This window comes from Penicillium waksmanii (assembly GCF_028829765.1).
Source record: "Penicillium waksmanii strain IBT 27052 chromosome Unknown utg000004l:1.0-5674109.0:1.0-5678898.0, whole genome shotgun sequence".
NCBI lineage: Eukaryota > Fungi > Ascomycota > Eurotiomycetes > Eurotiales > Aspergillaceae > Penicillium > Penicillium waksmanii.
In genome coordinates this window covers 1999866-2017292 of record NW_026643251.1, presented here as the reverse complement: position 1 = coordinate 2017292, position 17427 = coordinate 1999866, and the positions used below count along the sequence as shown (strand labels likewise).

At 46.7% G+C, this 17427-nt stretch overlaps 7 protein-coding genes across 7 annotated transcripts; 5 read left to right on the top strand and 2 right to left on the bottom strand.

Annotated features, from left to right (window-relative positions):
• Nucleotides 1-298: 298 nt before the first annotated feature.
• N7481_003561 (exosome non-catalytic core subunit RRP45) lies at nucleotides 299-1504 on the bottom strand (the record flags this gene model as incomplete). Its single annotated transcript, XM_057262780.1, has 4 exons — nucleotides 299-893; nucleotides 972-1091; nucleotides 1167-1424; nucleotides 1488-1504. The coding sequence occupies 4 exons, from the start codon at nucleotides 1502-1504 to the stop codon at nucleotides 299-301; spliced, it is 990 nt and encodes a 329-aa protein (XP_057124441.1).
• Nucleotides 1505-1565: 61 nt separating this feature from the next.
• N7481_003560 (spliceosome-associated CWC15 family protein) lies at nucleotides 1566-2649 on the top strand (the record flags this gene model as incomplete). Its single annotated transcript, XM_057262779.1, has 7 exons — nucleotides 1566-1575; nucleotides 1636-1658; nucleotides 1725-1801; nucleotides 1863-2241; nucleotides 2300-2470; nucleotides 2530-2565; nucleotides 2632-2649. 7 exons carry the CDS (start codon nucleotides 1566-1568, stop codon nucleotides 2647-2649), a joined length of 714 nt encoding a protein of 237 aa, XP_057124440.1.
• Nucleotides 2650-2937: 288 nt separating this feature from the next.
• On the top strand, nucleotides 2938-3584 carry N7481_003559 (RNA polymerase II mediator complex head subunit MED22; the record flags this gene model as incomplete). Its single annotated transcript, XM_057262778.1, has 4 exons — nucleotides 2938-3040; nucleotides 3108-3172; nucleotides 3243-3311; nucleotides 3375-3584. 4 exons carry the CDS (start codon nucleotides 2938-2940, stop codon nucleotides 3582-3584), a joined length of 447 nt encoding a protein of 148 aa, XP_057124439.1.
• Nucleotides 3585-4394: 810 nt separating this feature from the next.
• Nucleotides 4395-5399, bottom strand: N7481_003558 (alpha-N-arabinofuranosidase precursor; the record flags this gene model as incomplete). The annotated part of the gene is made up of 1 exon (XM_057262777.1): nucleotides 4395-5399. One exon carries the CDS (start codon nucleotides 5397-5399, stop codon nucleotides 4395-4397), a length of 1005 nt encoding a protein of 334 aa, XP_057124438.1.
• Nucleotides 5400-9733: 4334 nt separating this feature from the next.
• N7481_003557 (CVNH domain-containing protein) lies at nucleotides 9734-10107 on the top strand (the record flags this gene model as incomplete). Its single annotated transcript, XM_057262776.1, has 2 exons — nucleotides 9734-9866; nucleotides 9914-10107. 2 exons carry the CDS (start codon nucleotides 9734-9736, stop codon nucleotides 10105-10107), a joined length of 327 nt encoding a protein of 108 aa, XP_057124437.1.
• Nucleotides 10108-13104: 2997 nt separating this feature from the next.
• On the top strand, nucleotides 13105-15783 carry N7481_003556 (uncharacterized protein; the record flags this gene model as incomplete). The annotated part of the gene is made up of 5 exons (XM_057262775.1): nucleotides 13105-13562; nucleotides 13622-13856; nucleotides 15225-15381; nucleotides 15443-15675; nucleotides 15733-15783. The coding sequence occupies 5 exons, from the start codon at nucleotides 13105-13107 to the stop codon at nucleotides 15781-15783; spliced, it is 1134 nt and encodes a 377-aa protein (XP_057124436.1).
• Nucleotides 15784-16141: 358 nt separating this feature from the next.
• Nucleotides 16142-16848, top strand: N7481_003555 (uncharacterized protein; the record flags this gene model as incomplete). The annotated part of the gene is made up of 3 exons (XM_057262774.1): nucleotides 16142-16267; nucleotides 16331-16608; nucleotides 16665-16848. 3 exons carry the CDS (start codon nucleotides 16142-16144, stop codon nucleotides 16846-16848), a joined length of 588 nt encoding a protein of 195 aa, XP_057124435.1.
• Between the last annotated feature and the right edge of the window lie 579 nt (nucleotides 16849-17427).

Genomic DNA, 17427 nt, shown 5'->3' with positions numbered 1-17427 from the left:
CCTCCGCGGCCAAGGTTCGACTAAGGTTGGAACTTCTCATAAATCCACATGGGCACCCTGTAGTTAATTGGAGGATTCTGCACTAGTAATTATACGATCAAGTTACTTTTCCATACACTCCTCCGTCTATCAGTCTATCAGTAGTAGCATAATGCTATATTCACCACGTCTAGTCCGTAAAAAGGATACAAATAGTGCATAATTTACACTCAATGCGATTGGTTCTTATAAGCAATGCGGAACTCCAGCCCAGGATCATAAAGGTTCTAGTCATACATTGGAAGTGGTAACAGCCAAATCACCGGTCATTTTCAGCCCGAGACAGGTCCGCCATGCCCTGCTTAGCCCGTTTCGCGAGGTCGGTCTGCATCGCCTTCTCCATCTGAGCATTGATCTCCTTAACCTTCTCCAGCGCAACCGTAGACTTGGTGACCATCTCCAGGGCATCAACGGGGGCGCCAGAGAACTTGGACAGGAAGCAGACATCGCCTCCATTGTTAATTCCAATTACCAGCTCTCCCTCCGACGCTTGCTCCTCCTTGCGGGTTGCGTCGAGAATAATACTCTTGCCTTCGTTGTATGAGTTGAACGTGATGGACAACGGCTTGTGTGTGATGTTCAGCGCCACGGGCACTCGTTCCTCCACTCCGTAGACAATGACTTGGCCATCCCGTACTACAGCATCCGGCCGGCGGAAGTGTTGCAGTCCGGTCATGATCGCGACACAGGCCGCATCGGTCAAGTTGCCGTCATAATCCAGCACATGGACATCGGCGCGAATACTCCAGCAGCTTACGCCTTTGAGAATGCAGAGCGATTCGGTGTCGAGGGCGTTGGAACGGCGGACTACGCTGTCCAGGACGTGGGTGACATAGGCTTCTAGGTCATTGGAGCTGCAACAGAACAGAAAGTTGGTTAGCGGAAGCCAAGAAATTAAACACTACCAAAACCACCGCAGTCATAAAGCTTACCGGCCATTCTCCCAGGCTGGTGAGCCCATCGCAGACAATTCGAGATTGATTTGGAACAAACCATCGAAGGGACGGTCATCGCGGGGTTTTGTAACTTCGGCAGAGATGCGGACAACCAAACTGAAGAAAGATTGAGTCAGTCAGTAACCTCCAAAAAGCATTGGAAAGCTTCAAAGTAGCATCGATAGCACCAACCTAGTTTTGCCTAGCTGCAGCTTCACATGTCCATATTCATCGCCAAAGGAAACGCTCAGCGGGCGGAATTGATCGGGGTTGCGGCCATCGAGACGCACATCTTCGCGCAGCGCCTCAAGAACGAAGTCGCGCTCTGCGTTGGAAAGGGGGGGCTTCTTTTGACATGATGCGATTAAAGCCTGCACCTGCACCTGCACGATCGATCGACGTGGGGATTCCTTCCTCGCTTTTTTTGGGCCGCGCCCGTTTCTGCCGCGACTGGCCGCATTACAGAGAGAGTTTCACCAATCAGCGAGCGGGTTTCGTTGGCGGTGAATTCACTCTGAGGGCAGGAACATCTTGCAACTCTCCCACTCCTCCAACACTCCTCCATTACACATACAAACCACATCACACACCATGACTACCGGTACGTGTCTCCAATGATTGTCTCTACCCCTACATGAAATTCCTGACTGACCATTCACAGCCCACAGACCCACCTTCGATCCGGTACGATCATCACGAATACCAATACCCACACCTTCAACTCCATGAACCATAGCTGATCAAATATAGGCACAAGGAAAAGAGGCTCTCCGGGGCCCAGCCTACCACCAAAGACTTCTCCCCGCACACACCCATCTGAAAGTTCGGTACGTATATGCGATAGATTGGGGACGGGCATATCGCAAACCAGTGCTAACGACCCACCAGACAACCCGGACAAGGTGGTGATGCCGACCACGACGTTCGCGACCTCCGCGCCGAGCTGCTCCAGGCCGAGGCTGCGCACTTTGCTAAGAAGAACGGTGTCCCTGTCAACGAGACTACCCTCGAATCAACTGCCCACAAGCGGCAACTTGAATCAACACCCGCGAATGCAGATGTAGACACAGCAGACGGCGAGACGGCAGAAGATCCCGAGGCGAAGCGAAGGCGCATTCTGGAAGAATCGCGAGATATTGATGCGGACTCGGATGGATCGGAAGAAGATAGTAGCGACGAGGAAAGTGACTCCGAAGACGAAGCCGCAGATTTGATGCGCGAGTTGGAAAAGATCAAGAAGGAGCGGGCGGCACAGAAGGAGAAAGAGGTATGTTGATAAGGATCCCTAGGGAATGCGGATATGAATACTGATGCTGTACACATAGGAGCAAGAACTTGCCGCCGAGGAAGAGGAGCAGCGTGAGGTTGATATTGCTCGCGGCAACCCGCTGCTCAACTCGCAGGATTTCAACATGAAGCGTCGCTGGGACGATGATGTGGTGTTCAAGAACCAGTCCCGTGGCTCTGAGAGGAAGGATGGGCAGGAGTTTGTTAACGTATGGTCTTGCCCAGATGAAGACTTTATGGGACATTGTGCTAACATGGGTACTTCCAGGATCTGCTGCGTTCCGACTTCCACAAGAGATTCATGGTACGTTTGTCCTTGTGTATTCAATGCACTCACAAATTCCTAGTTTTGCTAACTTGCTTTGCCTAGTCTAAATACGTTCGATAAAAGCGTGCTCATTCACATTCATATTCACAATACTAGAGGAGGATATGTGCAGTTCTCTGTTTGCAATACCCTGGCGTATATAGGAAATCAATTTTAACACCAGCAGGTGTATTCAATTAAGTATAAGTTTGTGTATATTTACCCTAGGGTAGTTGTAGCTTTCCTTCCTCTCCTCCTGCCTCCTGCCTCCCCTCTCTTCCTCTTCCTCTACCTCATCCTCTCCCACTTCCACTTCACCTCACCGCATTCACACGCACTCACCGCCCACACCGCCCTTCTGTTATCAAGATGAAATGCCCCCGCAAATTAAAGACTGGTCTGGAGGACCATCCAGATCCCCTCTCTCAACTGCCTGAGATGGACACCCAGCCAAATGCCAAAGCGCTGCACAGTGAGCTAGACCCGGAACCTGAACTCCCGCTCGTTTGACCTCGAATTCAGCTAACCAATCATTCCAGCGCGCATCAACACCGATATCTCGCAATTGCTCCAGCGATTCGAGAATATCATGGCCACGGCAACGGTACGGCACAGTGGAACGCCCATAAAAGAAAAGAAAACATAGACTGATGTTTCCACCTTTCAACTCGCAGGCCCAAAATACCACCCACACATCTACTGCTGTTGAAACATATCAGCTGGATGTTGAGTCCACTGCTCTCGTGAGTTTTTCCTGCCCGCTTCTCTCCGTGGCCTCTACTCCCAACTAATCGCACAAACCTCAGGTCCGAGCCGCGGAGGATATTCTATCTCTCACACGCACCATGAAGGAGATGTGGCTCTTCGGTAAATTGGAAACCATCGGTGAAAATGAGCGTGATATTGAGCGCCGTGAACAACTCGAGAAGAATATCGCGGATATTCAGAAAGCTATCGAGGGCGGTACCTTGACCAAGCGGGCTTTTACGGACGAGACGAAGAACCTGAAGAAATAGTCCCGGGGATGAACCACCTATGTTCAGGCGATCTCTGTTCTGAATTTCTTTCTTCTGTTGAAGAAATTCAGTTTGCATTGGGATTGAAATATCTCCCTACTACGGCGCTTCTGCTTTTTTTTTTGGAGGTCTGGGCGTGGCCTTAATTGGGATTTGGCGCATTATCTTTATCTGGGGAAGGCTCTTGCTTTTTGAGATGGGTTTGTTTTGTTTTTCTTCGTTCAATTGTTAATATGGACTGTTTGGTCTGTCAGGTGTCGCGGGGCCTGGATGCTCTCTTTCCTCTTTGGCAAAACTGCGAGCGTTTCGAGCGTTTCGTCGGAATTGATTGCATGGTTTGACGGGCGAAATGTGACACCTGATTCGGTCTGTTGATGATTGTTATGTTATAAATCATTTCATCACTCAATGAACATAAGACTAATAATACCCCTAAACTGACCCACAACCTAGGATACGATTCAGTGCATAGCTAGGATTTCTCGGGGCTCCGGACTTTCCATGGTGGACTGATTCAGCACCTCGTGTCGGCTGGTGGGAACATCAACTGCAGCAGCATGGTAGCAACTTGGAAAGAAAGATAGAGATACAATAAGACGTAGGTTCCAACACGGGCTCGTAGGGAAGATATTCCATCATGTTGCTATATCTCATTTCACAGTGTCCTTGATTTCAATGAATTCTAGCCTAAGGTCTGTATTTCTATCAAGATCTCCTAACCATCAAACTAGTCACAAGAAACCAAAGATCTTGAGATAAATCTTCATCTTCAAGTAGTAATCCAACTAGTCAAGTGATGTCGGCGATGATTTAGGAGGTAGCGTATTTGGCCGCGACAATATTGGCCTGTACCGAATTCTCGGTAACATCCGAGGGATAACCCGAAGTCATAACACCTTCATAAAAAGTTCCCTGGGCCCAGTTGCTGTTATCACCACCAATACCCAGAATAATAGCACCCTCCTTCTTCATCGGGCTATAACCATCTGGGTAAACTCCACTCCAGTATGTTCCAAGCGAGCCAGTGGTAGCATCGCCACCACGGATAGACCAGTGGTTGGGCTCCCCCTTAACGACAGCCGTAACAAAACGCGAGGTAATTGACGGATTGGTCGATGTCACATCGAACTGATCACCGGCAGATATACCGTTCTCAATATCAGCCATAATCCAGGGACCGCTTCCAGTTCCGGTACCATATCCAGTACCAAGTCCGAAGTAGATAGCCTCCATATGGGCATTACCATTGTCGTTACTATTTGTCTCCGCATTACCGTAGTCGAAGCAACATTCACCGTTGTAATCTGTTCCATCAAGAACAGCATACATGCCTTGCGCCCCATCGCCAGTGGCTGTCTTTACAGCGGTATTGCAGCGGTATCCCATGCCGGGCTGGATCTTGATACCATACGCCTTTTTCCCGTTCAGCGTGACCGGGGCTCCAGTTGCGCTGGCCAGATTGTCTGGGCCTGGCGCTGCACCTCCCGCAGGCGCTTGAGTAAGGTGATTGGCATTGCCGGACTGGTCGTAAATTATAGTTACGCTGCAGTTGGTGCGGGCACAGAACCTGTCTTGGACAGCAGAATTGGCCACTGAGCCCGCAGACACAGGCGAAATGTCAGCGGTCTTGCTGTCAGAAGCCCGCGACACTTGGTAAAGTGGGCCACTATAAGCATCATACAGAGCGCGAGTGGAGCTGTGGGCTGCGACGCAAGGTGTATCGCCATCGCCGTAGATATCACATGGACCAGCTGCGACCAGGGAGCCCATGGCAGCCAGGCCTATGGCAAGCCCGAAAGAGGGAGAAGTAGGCATGGTGACTCCTTGGTGGTCAGGAAGGGTCTCGCTTTGAAGATATGGACAAGAATATTTTGAAAGTGTCTGGATTCCCTTTGTTTACGGGCTTAGGCCATGTTTAAATAGGGTCGATGCTGCGGGGTAGTGAGTGTGCCTTGAGCAATCAGTTAGCTTGGCTTTACATCCCTTTCGGAAATAAACACTTCATTTTTAAGGTAGCATTCTGAAGAAATTAGGGCACGGCCTTCGTGGATATCACGGGGGTACTGGAATGCTCGCGTGACTTTTGGTACACTTCACTTCGGGTGGGCTTCCACAAACTTCAAGTTATTGGAGGGTTTGATGCTTCAACTGTTAATCAGTGATATGTTTTGACAAGTAATAGGATATCTCATTTTCCTTTTCGAAAAACCGAAAACCGAAACCGAATGAGCAGGCAGACAAAGGGGCAAGATGGGGTAATACAGCTTTGTACATTCAAAATCGGCTTCCATTTTCACACGGAGAAGCTAAATTCAATCTTCATGCTAAAACTATAGCGTATGTTACTAGACGACATTAGGCTAGATTATAGATCACATTCTCAGCTGCTATCCCTACTAGTATGATTGGTCTGGCGCGTTGAAGCCGAATATTATAGTGTAAACCATAGAAGCCACAACGTAAGTGTAAGCAAAGAGTCGGTCTGCGGGATTCTAATTCAGCCACGCTGATTCAAGCTTTTAGGCGTTTTGTGTCCCTAATGTGGAGCGAAGTATACTTGCTTCTGGTCTATAAGCTATCTCGAAGCTACAAACAATGATGCTATACATTCATGTTCATTTGGTACTCGGAATTATAATGTGTTCTTCGGCCAGACCATATTTAGCCGAAGTTACATCGTTTATGAAAGGAAGGATTATGGTCAGGCTGTTTTCTTCCCTCGGCCCCCTCGCAAACTTGTTTCTATGTGGTCAGGCAGTCTTAATGCGGGGTAACTAAGATCACGATTCCTAGTCTAGCCCGGAGTTAATCGGACCCAAGAGCAGAATCAGAACGGCTTTCACGTAAATCATCCCGGATTATCCTGGTTTACAATATTTCACAGATTGTCTGAATGAACCCAACTTAGATTAATGTGCCAGGGTAACATCGCACTAGGACAAGGAGAGACCGAACTGCGAGAACGGTTCGGCCCTTCCCTAAGTTGATCATAGATCTTGATGCCAGCGGCGTTTTTGGTGGAGATCCTGACGGGCTATTATCCTATTCTGATAACATAGTCCATAGCCTCATGCAAAACGAAATTTGTCTCTTTATCATGATTATTGCCATAACCGCGAAGCCTTTCATATGCAACCTTAGTATCGAATAGCGAAATTCGGCAATGCAGATGAATGCCGGATAGTAGGATATTTAGAAGTCTGCATACGTGCAACGTGGAAATGACGTATGAAGTCAGCCTTCTATTTGATATACTCAGCCCACTGTATCACGGTAGTTGATAAATGACCCTAGAAAAGAAGCAGCTGGTTCAGGCAGGATCGGGCCCTTGAGCCGGAACAGCTATAGCAAATGTTTAGACCTCAACTCCCAGCCTCATTTTTCATCATCCAATTGAATTGTATAACTCTCTTTAGGACCATCTCTCCGCCGGCCTAGTGATCGTGATATTGCTTCAAGACTACGGAGTACCCCGCACCGGACAACTTATTCAGGAATGTCCGTGTAGATCTTTCAGCCACAGGCTAGTCTTCAAGTACCATAAGAGAAAAAGGCATCACCTGCGAAAAAGCTACTTTATTTCACTCTGACTTGCAAGCGGGAAACAGAGATCATAGCGGTCAGCAAATCTGTGAGATGATTATCATTCTGGGTTTATATTAGGTAGTTCAGCTTGCCGATCACCGCGGGATCGAGGTGCAGCATGGCGAAGCCATGTGCGCAGCAGAAGACCGAGCATCATTATTGTATTTGGTCAATGTGAAATGTCCTGAGCACCAAAAAGCACTTTCAAATGTTTTATATATAATTCCGCGGTGGTGGTACTTTTCATGCCCTGTTATGCCTCAGGCACCAGGGTGTCATGGCATGCCTTAGATTGTTTATTCGCCCGCTCTCTCTTTTTTTGGTAACAGAAAATAAGATAAGGCAAAACATGATGCCATGAGACCAAAAAATGCGCACACACAGATCTGGCTCTGTACACTAATACTTTTGCCTTAACACCTTTTTTCGTGTTTCGTCGCTTTCTTCCGGTATAAGTAGCTCCAATACTTTACAAGAAAGCCTGAACTAATAGGTATCCCTGCTATGCGCTTAAATATACCTAGGCATCTCAGCTGATCTGATGCAGATTACATTGTTAATTGCTTGGAAAATCACTTGTAAGTGCTGACAATTGTCTTCTCAGCTATACTGCTCAGGTTTGTCCGCCTTGAGCTGTATCTTATGATATACACTCGAAATTGACTCGATTGGTTCGACCTGACCTGAATCTCGAATCATAGAGGGATAAAAGGAAGGTAAATCTTGCTCATCTGGTGTTAAAGGAGACCAAATATGACGGTCAAGTGTCGCGAACTCGTTACTGTAACATATCTCTATCTTCTGTGGATGATGCTCTTTTTCGACCTGACTGGAGAATGATGAAGACGAGCACATAATATACGGCTAACCATTTGCATCTACAAATTCGTATGGTTCTTGATTATTGCGTAGTGCAAGGATCACGAATGGAATATGAATGAGCTGTCGAATCAACCCATGTTTCTCTTCAGAGATAGTGATCGATTTGGTTCTGGCCATCATGGTCGAATCCATGGTCTCTTATCTCTGGTTCTATCTGTTTTCATCCTCAAATGATGGTGGTGTGATTGCCTCTGTTTTAGTCTGTGTAATCGTCATGTTTCCCAAATAGGGGACGTCACATAGATTGTCAGGAGTGGGATTTTCACAGTATTACAAGGTAATGTGGTTGTCTAATGCGGTGGAAAGAATACTTACTAGTAGTTCTGGAACAGCCTAATGACGGGCAGGTTCAAGTTGTGGGAACTGGCAGTGGAATGGAATCCTCCTTCGTCCCCACTATGACACGTCACGAGGCGTGCGGGGTTCTGGTTATCAAACAGAGCAAACAGACATTGACCATAATCTGACATATCTGTCGAATGGAACAGGCCGGGGTAATCCGTTTACTGGAATATTGTATATTGTACCGAGAAAATGTGCCAAGAACTGATTGTCAACTAGGCATTGGCTAGGCCCATACAGATCTGCTGGGTAACCGTAATTTACAATTAAGGTTCAGTTGGTGCATTCTGCCGATCACAGGCCATTCCGACGCAATCGAAGCCTAGGGATGAGCGGCCGGAGTAAGATCACTTCAATGAAATGCAAGAATTAATTCCCTCCCCATTCTCTCACCAAATATGTGACGGGTATCATTAGACTGACCATTGACCTCCGAGGTCTCGATTCCGTGTAGACCTCGTCTCAGCCCACCAAGCTAGTGTTATGTTACAAACAACATAATAATATGCAGAAATATATTTATGAGTCTATCGTTATTACCTAGGTACGAGGTAATTGCAATGATATTGTACCCAATGGGTAGTTTTATGGCTTCAGAGCCGCGTCTGAGCGGTTCAAAAAGGCATGTGATGAGGTCCAGAAGCGTTTGACGTGCTATAAACGAAAAAGAGGCAAGAACGCAATCGGCCTAAACGTCAAGCAGTACTTGCAGCGAAGAAGGTAATTCTAGTCAGAAGGCCCATCAGCTACGCAGCCAAAGGAGGCTACCAAACCTCCGCAATCCTTACCATCTGAACTGACGTTAGTATCTTCACGGCCCGTAGAAAGGCACTACTAAAATATGGTAACCATGGAATGATAGGGCATAGAAGACGTTATGGTCGGTCCCGCGAGGCTGATTCTAGAACTTAAGCCATTACGTTTGCCAAGCGTCGTGGATCGCGAGATTCAGTTAGCCATTTATAGGAAATTAAACTAAAGAGAAAGCGGCCTGATTCCGATTGGTCAATTAACAAAGAGCTCGAAGATGCAGGTGATTCTGTGTCGAATAAAACCTAGATATACTAATTGATCCCCATTCTATTGAGCAGATGATATCATCGTGCGCATGATTGATACGTAATTTTCTTCAAGATAGATTGATGCCGCAAGATGTTCCAGTTTTTTATGAATTCTAATTTACCGCAGTGGATGCGTCATAGTAGTGGTCAAGAGACAGCACCCGAGCGTAGCAATAAACTTTCATGGTATTCAAGATATAAATATTGCCTTAATAACGAAGCAGTGTAAGAAGGTCAATCCAATAACTACACAATCTTTCTTACCCAAAGTTTGATAAGATGAATTCTACCACTAACCTTCACATCGAAGCCGAAGGAGCAGACACATATCTTGTGGCCTATTGCATGGATGGTCACCAGCATTGGAACCCAAGCAGGCTACGATTGGATAGCTGCCTTGGAGATAATGGGGGTATGTGATGGATATGACTTAATTTATCTTGGCTAAGGTTACATTAGGGCATTTTCAATGGGGTGGACATGAGTTCACTGAGCGTGCCAGAAACATCAGTTTCAATCCCGAAGAAGGTGCTAGCAATGTCCCCGTCCTGCGAGCTGAACTACAGAATGATGCAGGCGGATTCATGCCAGGGGATGTAAATTTGGCTGAAAGAATCAATAATCGTGATGGCTACCTGCAGTTTTATTGGTGAGTTCTTGTTTTGATGACTGAGAGACCTGCAGTTTTCTATTGACATGCCTAATTATGAAATTCTAGATTTCCGTCCCTCTTGCTTCTCTTACACGGAATTCATGAAAATCGAAAATCGTCTTATTCCAGCTTTTGTTCCTTCGCAGCCATGAGGAACTTAATGGTGAACCAATTTGTCCAATTTAACGAATCAGCTGCTTTACTTTCATGTTGGTGTTTCGATTAAATTGTCTCAAACTCAGTAGGCATAAGCTTTCTTAATCTAAAAGAAAGGCGGAAGATAAGAAAATCCCTAGGAGCAAATTCCGTATACTTGATTCAAGTCACCAACCTGGGCGATACATATGATCTTCAGACCATCCATATTTGTACTTCCAAGGTTGGTTTTTCTCATTGCTGAATACCAACTTGATTCACTCCTTATTAAATAGTGAAAAAATACTAGGACATTTTGAGAAAGTACGTGCTGAGAAAAGATCTCTCATTATACTGGTAGTCGTCATCCGTTCCAGATACAGTAATATTTCGAGGTCAATATCGAGGAGTCGGCTATTCTGAACATAAATAGTTTATTAGATAGTGCAAACAAAATGTTGCCAAGAACATGAAGCTGGCGTTGGCTTCCATTTTGTGCTTCGGTTGACCCTACTATCGTTGATGATGAAGGGAATTTTGCCGATCAGGGTACGGTCATGTGGACTTCTACACACTGTCCTAGTTCAATCGAGGCATTGGGTAATGCATATTCCTATACTTAGTCAATATAGCAAAAGCCACAACGGTGGTACTGGGAAACTAGATCAGTCAGACCCATTGAAAAGAAGAGTAGTGTCAGATCGAGGAGTTATATCGCTTGGAGAGGAACTGAAGGGAACGGCAAATTTGAAGGAAAAGTGGTAGTCGGGAGGGTAGCACGAGAGATGTCAGTGAAGTTGCCAGTGTGGACGGAGTTCCTGATCATGTATAGTCCAATAGTCTGCACTAACTTCGTGCCAATCCCATTGTTTCATATATCAGACAAATTGCATATTTAGCCTCTCCAACCAATCAAAAAAGCTTGTTCGAACCCAATAACCTGATTTTTCTTTCTCGCTGGAATCTTTAGATCCTTCCCCTTTTCATGAATCCATTATGACGCTACGCCAGACACGCGATTCAGCTCCCCGGCTTAGATCAATATTGCCCTCTTCAAAAACCCCACCAGTCTCTTTTGTCTGAGATAAGTAGATTTCGAATGCTGCCGGCGATGGAAAGATTGTGAAGTCGCAACCGTGAGAGACAAGGACACGTAAAAGCTCATCTACTCGGCGAAGCACTTTCCCAAGCCAAGCCTTGACAAGATCATGAGAAGGCAGTGGCTCGCGCGGGAAGATTCTGTTTTTAGTCCATAGGACAAGGACTTACACAAAAGAAAACTCATTGGTAGGAGGGAAATGATAGCGTTGAATGCCTTCCAAGATGCATCTTCTATGTCTGGGAAAGCGTCTGCAGTCGGATATAGGCGAGGAAGATCACAAAAGATTGTGGATGAATGAGTGCGGAATTGACTTTGAGGTTATACAAAATATATACCGCTTATATGTCTAGCGTGCTATTAAGATATATAATAAATCGACAGCACATAACTGGCTGTTGATGACGTACTGTAATATAAATCGATTCACGATCCAGGAGACTCTCCTATTTGGAGAAAGGGTGGGATGCAAGGCACATGTGATCATGGTATCGAACAATGTAGGTAATGAATCCTGAGGATGTTCGCTCTGTCCAGCAGGTATCTCTATAATGGGGCTCCAAGACGCTGAAGCACGTCTAGGCCAAATACTATCGTCGCTCGAGTGCTGCATATTCACCTGGATAACGCCTGAATCGTAAGGGTAAAGACATTTTTTGATTTCGACTGGATCTCGAAAGTCGCGCATATTGTAAATCAACTCGCTGAAGCAGGGGCAACGAAAGAAAAATAGTGAAGCGGGAAGGTGAGCAGATGTAACAGAAATGTACATGAAGACCATTCATGGATGGGACCTGGGGGAGGGGTTGGAAGAGGAAAGAATCGGCCCGCGCCTTTATTTATCACAGACCCTGACGGGGATTGAGACTAGACTCTAGAATAACCCACGAATGGGGGGGGGGGGTTGTTAAAAGGGCCACCGCTTTGCTACTTGGACGGTAAATTTTTGTGAGCTACCAGGAGTACATTAAGAAAGGATGCTACGAGTATTTAACCTCAAGGGACTTTTTCTATTATTTTGGTCCGGGAGATGCCAAGGCCCGGGGGACAACAGCTAGTAGAATTGCCAGAAGCCAAGCTTTGGTTGTGGAGCTGTTAGTACAAGTTGGGATACCGCAATTCCCTCGAGTTATCGGTATTCAAACACCTTACTTGAATTTTACATAGCCAATCAATACTGTAATTTCAATGACGAGACAAAATTCAAATATGCCCTATCGTTTGAGCAAAAGAATGGGCCAGAGCTCGATGTAACCCGGTGGCTACGCCAGTATTCTTGTGGTCCATATAGCGCTTCATTCCGGCAGACTGCGGCTAACTAACCAACCTTGGGCTTAGTCTCCGCAAATTTGCACCTAAAGGTGTGGCGTCAGTATGGAAACTTCGGGTTGGCTTAAGCGAGGCACAGGAGATTTGGGACGCCAAAAGTAGCCTGGGAAGGAGTCTAACCTGGTAAACAGTGCGAGAATAGACACAGCGATCTGATCCCCAGGCTCGACCGACATGTTGTTCCAACACAACGACGCTAAGAACGCCACCTTCTTTTACCATTTTTCCCATTTCTCGCGCGGAGTAAAATTTCTCTTCCCAACTTTCTCCCCTGGCGAACCCCCCCTGCCCGAGATCGATTCGGACCTTATGGATATTTAGGGTATGCCCACAATTACAACTGACGTGACACCGAGACGACTGGCGTTTTCTTTTATCAAGAGCATCCTCCCCTGAGAAGACTTTTATTACCGCGCGTGAGCTGCTATAGACATCATGCCCAGCATTTCGCTAACCGAAGGGTATACCTTCACAAATTGGGGGCAGTTGACAACAACTTTCACGGCACCCGCCAGTTGCACTACCGCGACGGGAAACTATATGATTGGACTAAACACGACAGCTCCTGTCATGGAATATGCAATCCAGTGCTCTACGTTAGGTTACGGCGACTGTATTCCAAGTGGGACAGTATCTCATTTTACCACGATAAATGACAACCCCAAGGCAGTTTACAACGAGGCATATTTCTCACCTGGCCTCTACTGTCCTTCTGGATGGACTACAAAAGGAATTGCAATACGCGATGCCGACAAAAGTCTTAGCTCATCGGGCGTCCTGAGTTCCGGTACCAGGGTTTCGATGCCTACCTTCATACCCCAGTGGCAAAACCCAGCTACATTATTGATGGATCTTTTGGACCCGAGCGAGACTCTCGTGATGTGCTGTCCAGAGTAAGTCAAAATTCCCAAACTGACACCATATAAGTGCGTATTCTGATTCGTCGTTCCAGCTCAATGACCGCAGACCTCGCGGTCGGATGCTACTCTACCGTCTCTGATTACAAAATCACAGAAGGATGCATGCGTGAGATTCCTGCTACGGACGTCGGCACTTCCACCGAAATAATCATTTCCGAGGAGAGTACTTCCAGGCAGCTCATCAATATTATCACTGGGACGCAGCCAATCAGTGTCACGACGCGAACTTTCAGTCCGTCGGAAGCCTCTCAGCTCGTCGCAGTTTCGGTATTGCCTATGTTATCACTTGTTCATCATCAGTCCGACCTACCGATTGCTACATCCAGCAAGACTGCTTCACCTTCTAGCTCCGCCACAAGAGTTGCTCCAAGCACGAATATTTGGGGTGGATTAGGTGGTTTTCTTGCTATGTACTTAGTGGTTTTCAGTGCGAGTGTTCTTTTCCTGTGATAAAGTGCCTACAAGCAAGCCACTGGAGACTACATAATTAAATGGAATCCGCCCGTTGGAGTCATCTAGCATGATATCATAACCTTCTTATGAGTTTACTGATTAATTCCAGATTTCACGCCTGACTAGTGAGGTGAAGATACGTCTGACAAGCTCGATTTAGTTGTAATACATCGGCTGTTTTCCCATAAGCTTTCTAGGATACACAACACCCAAGGTCGATCGAAGTCAATTACACATCAAGGGTAGTCCTATAATCGTTAGCCGTTCTTTACATTAATAAACTTACTCTCCAAAAGCATGTCAATAGTTACTAGTACTAGTATCCTAGTATCACCAATAGTTTGATACATATCAGAAGCTTCTAAGCCCTTATATGAAATAATAACACACATGGCACACCTAGTAGCCTACCTATAGGCATGTCCATAGGTGGAAGTAGAGAGCTAAAAGGTAAGATACACTAGTATTAGGATAAGCATCCTACGCATCCTACTGAGCACGGGTAACTACTAACTAACAGTCCTAATAAGCGCTAAGGGGGATCCCCCTTAGCTATGAACACTGCTTTAGATTGGTTATTTGCTCTCTCTCCCTCTCTCTCCCTCTATCTCCCTCCCCCCTCTCTCTATTTCTATCCACCTTTTTTGTAACAGAAAATAGGGCAAAGCATGCCATTAGACCAAAAAGTACGCCAGCACAGATTGGCTCCGTACCCTGGCATTTTTACCTTGACCCCTTTCTTTCGTGTTTCGTCGCTCTCTCCCGGTGTGAGTAGCTCCGACATTTTACAACAGAGTCTAAAATAGCAGGTATTCCTGCTAGGCGCTTAAATGCGTCGCCAGGATTTGTCAATACTCATATTGTGTGGACAAATTAGCTGTCGGGCGTCAACTGTCAGGCGCCTGCGTACATTACGAGACTAATTAAATCGGGCTAGACATGCATGACTGTTGAGGGCTGATCAGCCAGCTTTGGACTTTTCCTTCCATCTTCCCAGCTAGGAGGAATTCGAACAAACAGAAAAGTGATGTAAGAAAGCAAAAAGAAAAGAGACTGGCTCAAGGAGCGCCTACACTTCCGTAGAGAAAGGCAGTTGTATTCCAGCCCACCGTGACCGCGAACGATGCGCATGAAGCCACGAACTCGGACGCCGCCGCAGCTGGTGACACTGATTGAAGCCAGAAACACATTCTTGAGCGACATCCGGGTCTCAGCGCGACGGAGATTTGGGAGACTGCGTTTGATGAGCTCCGAGCTTCAAAATCCACCAAGGATCTTGTTGTTGAATATGAGGAGTTTCTTCACCCCCACCTGGCTGTTGTGGCCTCATGCAGCAATGGTAAGCCCCTCCTCTATCGGGTCTTGCAGGAGGACTATACTAAATTTCTCTTTGGCACCAGTCAACAACGTCGCGATGATTATGGGAGGTCTCAACACGGACGACCGAGAAGCCACAATGGAACGATTAGCCAAATTGCGTCTCGCAGAAATCGAAGAGTCCGCTACCCGAAGAGAAGTCACCCTGGCAATTTCAAAAATCATGGAGAAAATCAAAGGGACGGTCGGAAAAGCGCTTTCTATTTGTCATCCGGCCGCGGCCGGATGGGCAGTGGCATGTCTCATCATCATACCTGTGGGTATTTACCTGGTCTTGTAGTCGATGGATATGTCTGAGGCTAACATCTGACAGATCACAGAAAATGTGGAGCAGGTCAATGCAAACCAGGATGGCCTCAGCTAAATCATCTCAAAAATGCCATGGTATACCCATCTAGTCGAACTCGTCAATGATAAGAGCACTGAATTACTGACTTGCGAATTCAACACTTTTTTTCTTTCTTCTGTCGTGCCACCTTCACTTCCTCAAGCTCAAGTAAATCGGTTTGGATTCTGAAGTGTACAGGAGCGGGACAGAGAACTTCTCACTTCGAAGCTTCGTTGTCCACGCAATCTTGCCGAAAAAGGATTGTATGAAAATCGCAGGTACAGTGATAGTCGAAATCAGATTTACCTCTATACTCTTTCACTTTTATTCCCGAACCCTGGGGTCAGCCAGTGCTGCTACACTCAGACCACGTTTTTCCAATGGTGATTTTGCGATGGGTGAGACAGATCCTAACGTGAGTACTGGTTGTACTTACTGGGCTAACTCCATCTTGTCGACCGATACCTGTGCCGCATTGGAGAGTTTCTACGGCATGAACGTCGCGCAGCTAGTTTCCTGGGTAAGCACGAAAACTCGGATCCTTCGCTCATATTGAACTTCTATTGACTTGGACTACATCAAGAATCCCTCGCTGTCAACCACTGCCTGTACTCTGACTGAGGGGTGGAGTTATTGCGTGGAGGCTCCTGCAGTCAAACCAACTACCACCAAGGCAACGAGCACTTCCACGCTTACTACTACTACTACTACCACAACAGCTGCATCAGGTCCGTCTCCTACACAGAGAGGATTGATCTCAACCTGCAATGCCTTCTATTTTGTGCAATCAGGCGATTACTGCGCTGGCATCACAAGTACTTATGGCAATTTCACCTTGGATCAATTCTACTCATGGAACCCGTAAGTCAAACTTGCCATCTAGAATCTGTCTACCACACTTACCACTCGTCATTCAGTGCTGTCAAAAATGACTGTACCGGTCTTCAGGCAGGTTACTATGTCTGCGTCGGAGTCACCGGCTCTACTACTGTCACTACAACTCACCCCGGATCTCACCCCACTGATTGCGCGCTCACCCTCCTTACCGAGTGGCATCTACAACTCGGGACACAGCGAATCAGAAGCCTAGATTCAGGATGATGCTCGCCCCTCCTACGCAGGCCATCCTCTCTTTCCTGCCCTAGCCGACTACAATAAACTTAAAACACTCTTCTGGCTACGGCACCAAGTTTCTCTCTGCGTCCATCGGCCTTTCCCTTTCTCTTATCCTTCTGGCCTTAGAAGTTACTGTGCTTCAATAGTATCTGTAGGACACCTCGGGTCTAAGGTCTGACCTCTCGGCAGGCGCCGCCGACAGAATCGTTCATTGGTGTCAATGTAGCCATTTTGGTATATACTAATAAAAGTGGACGAGACTTGCCCCGTAGTGTTATATATGCGGAATGCTTGAAAGCCAATCCGGAGTAATGTAAATATTCTCCGGAAGGGCTCTTAATGATGCCAAAGTAAGAGCGAAAATCCCAAGCCGAGTGAGCATGTAGATATAGACAAAGAAGTTTGGAAGAAATTCCTCAAACTGTGTCCTGCGTTGGGTAGGATCACCGAGGCTTTTCATGCACGAGGGAAGTAATTTCTTCTTCCCTAGCCACACTGTAACCCAGGGCCATTGGTCCAAAACGCCAGGCGCCATTCCAGCTCCCACCCCGATCAATGAGAACA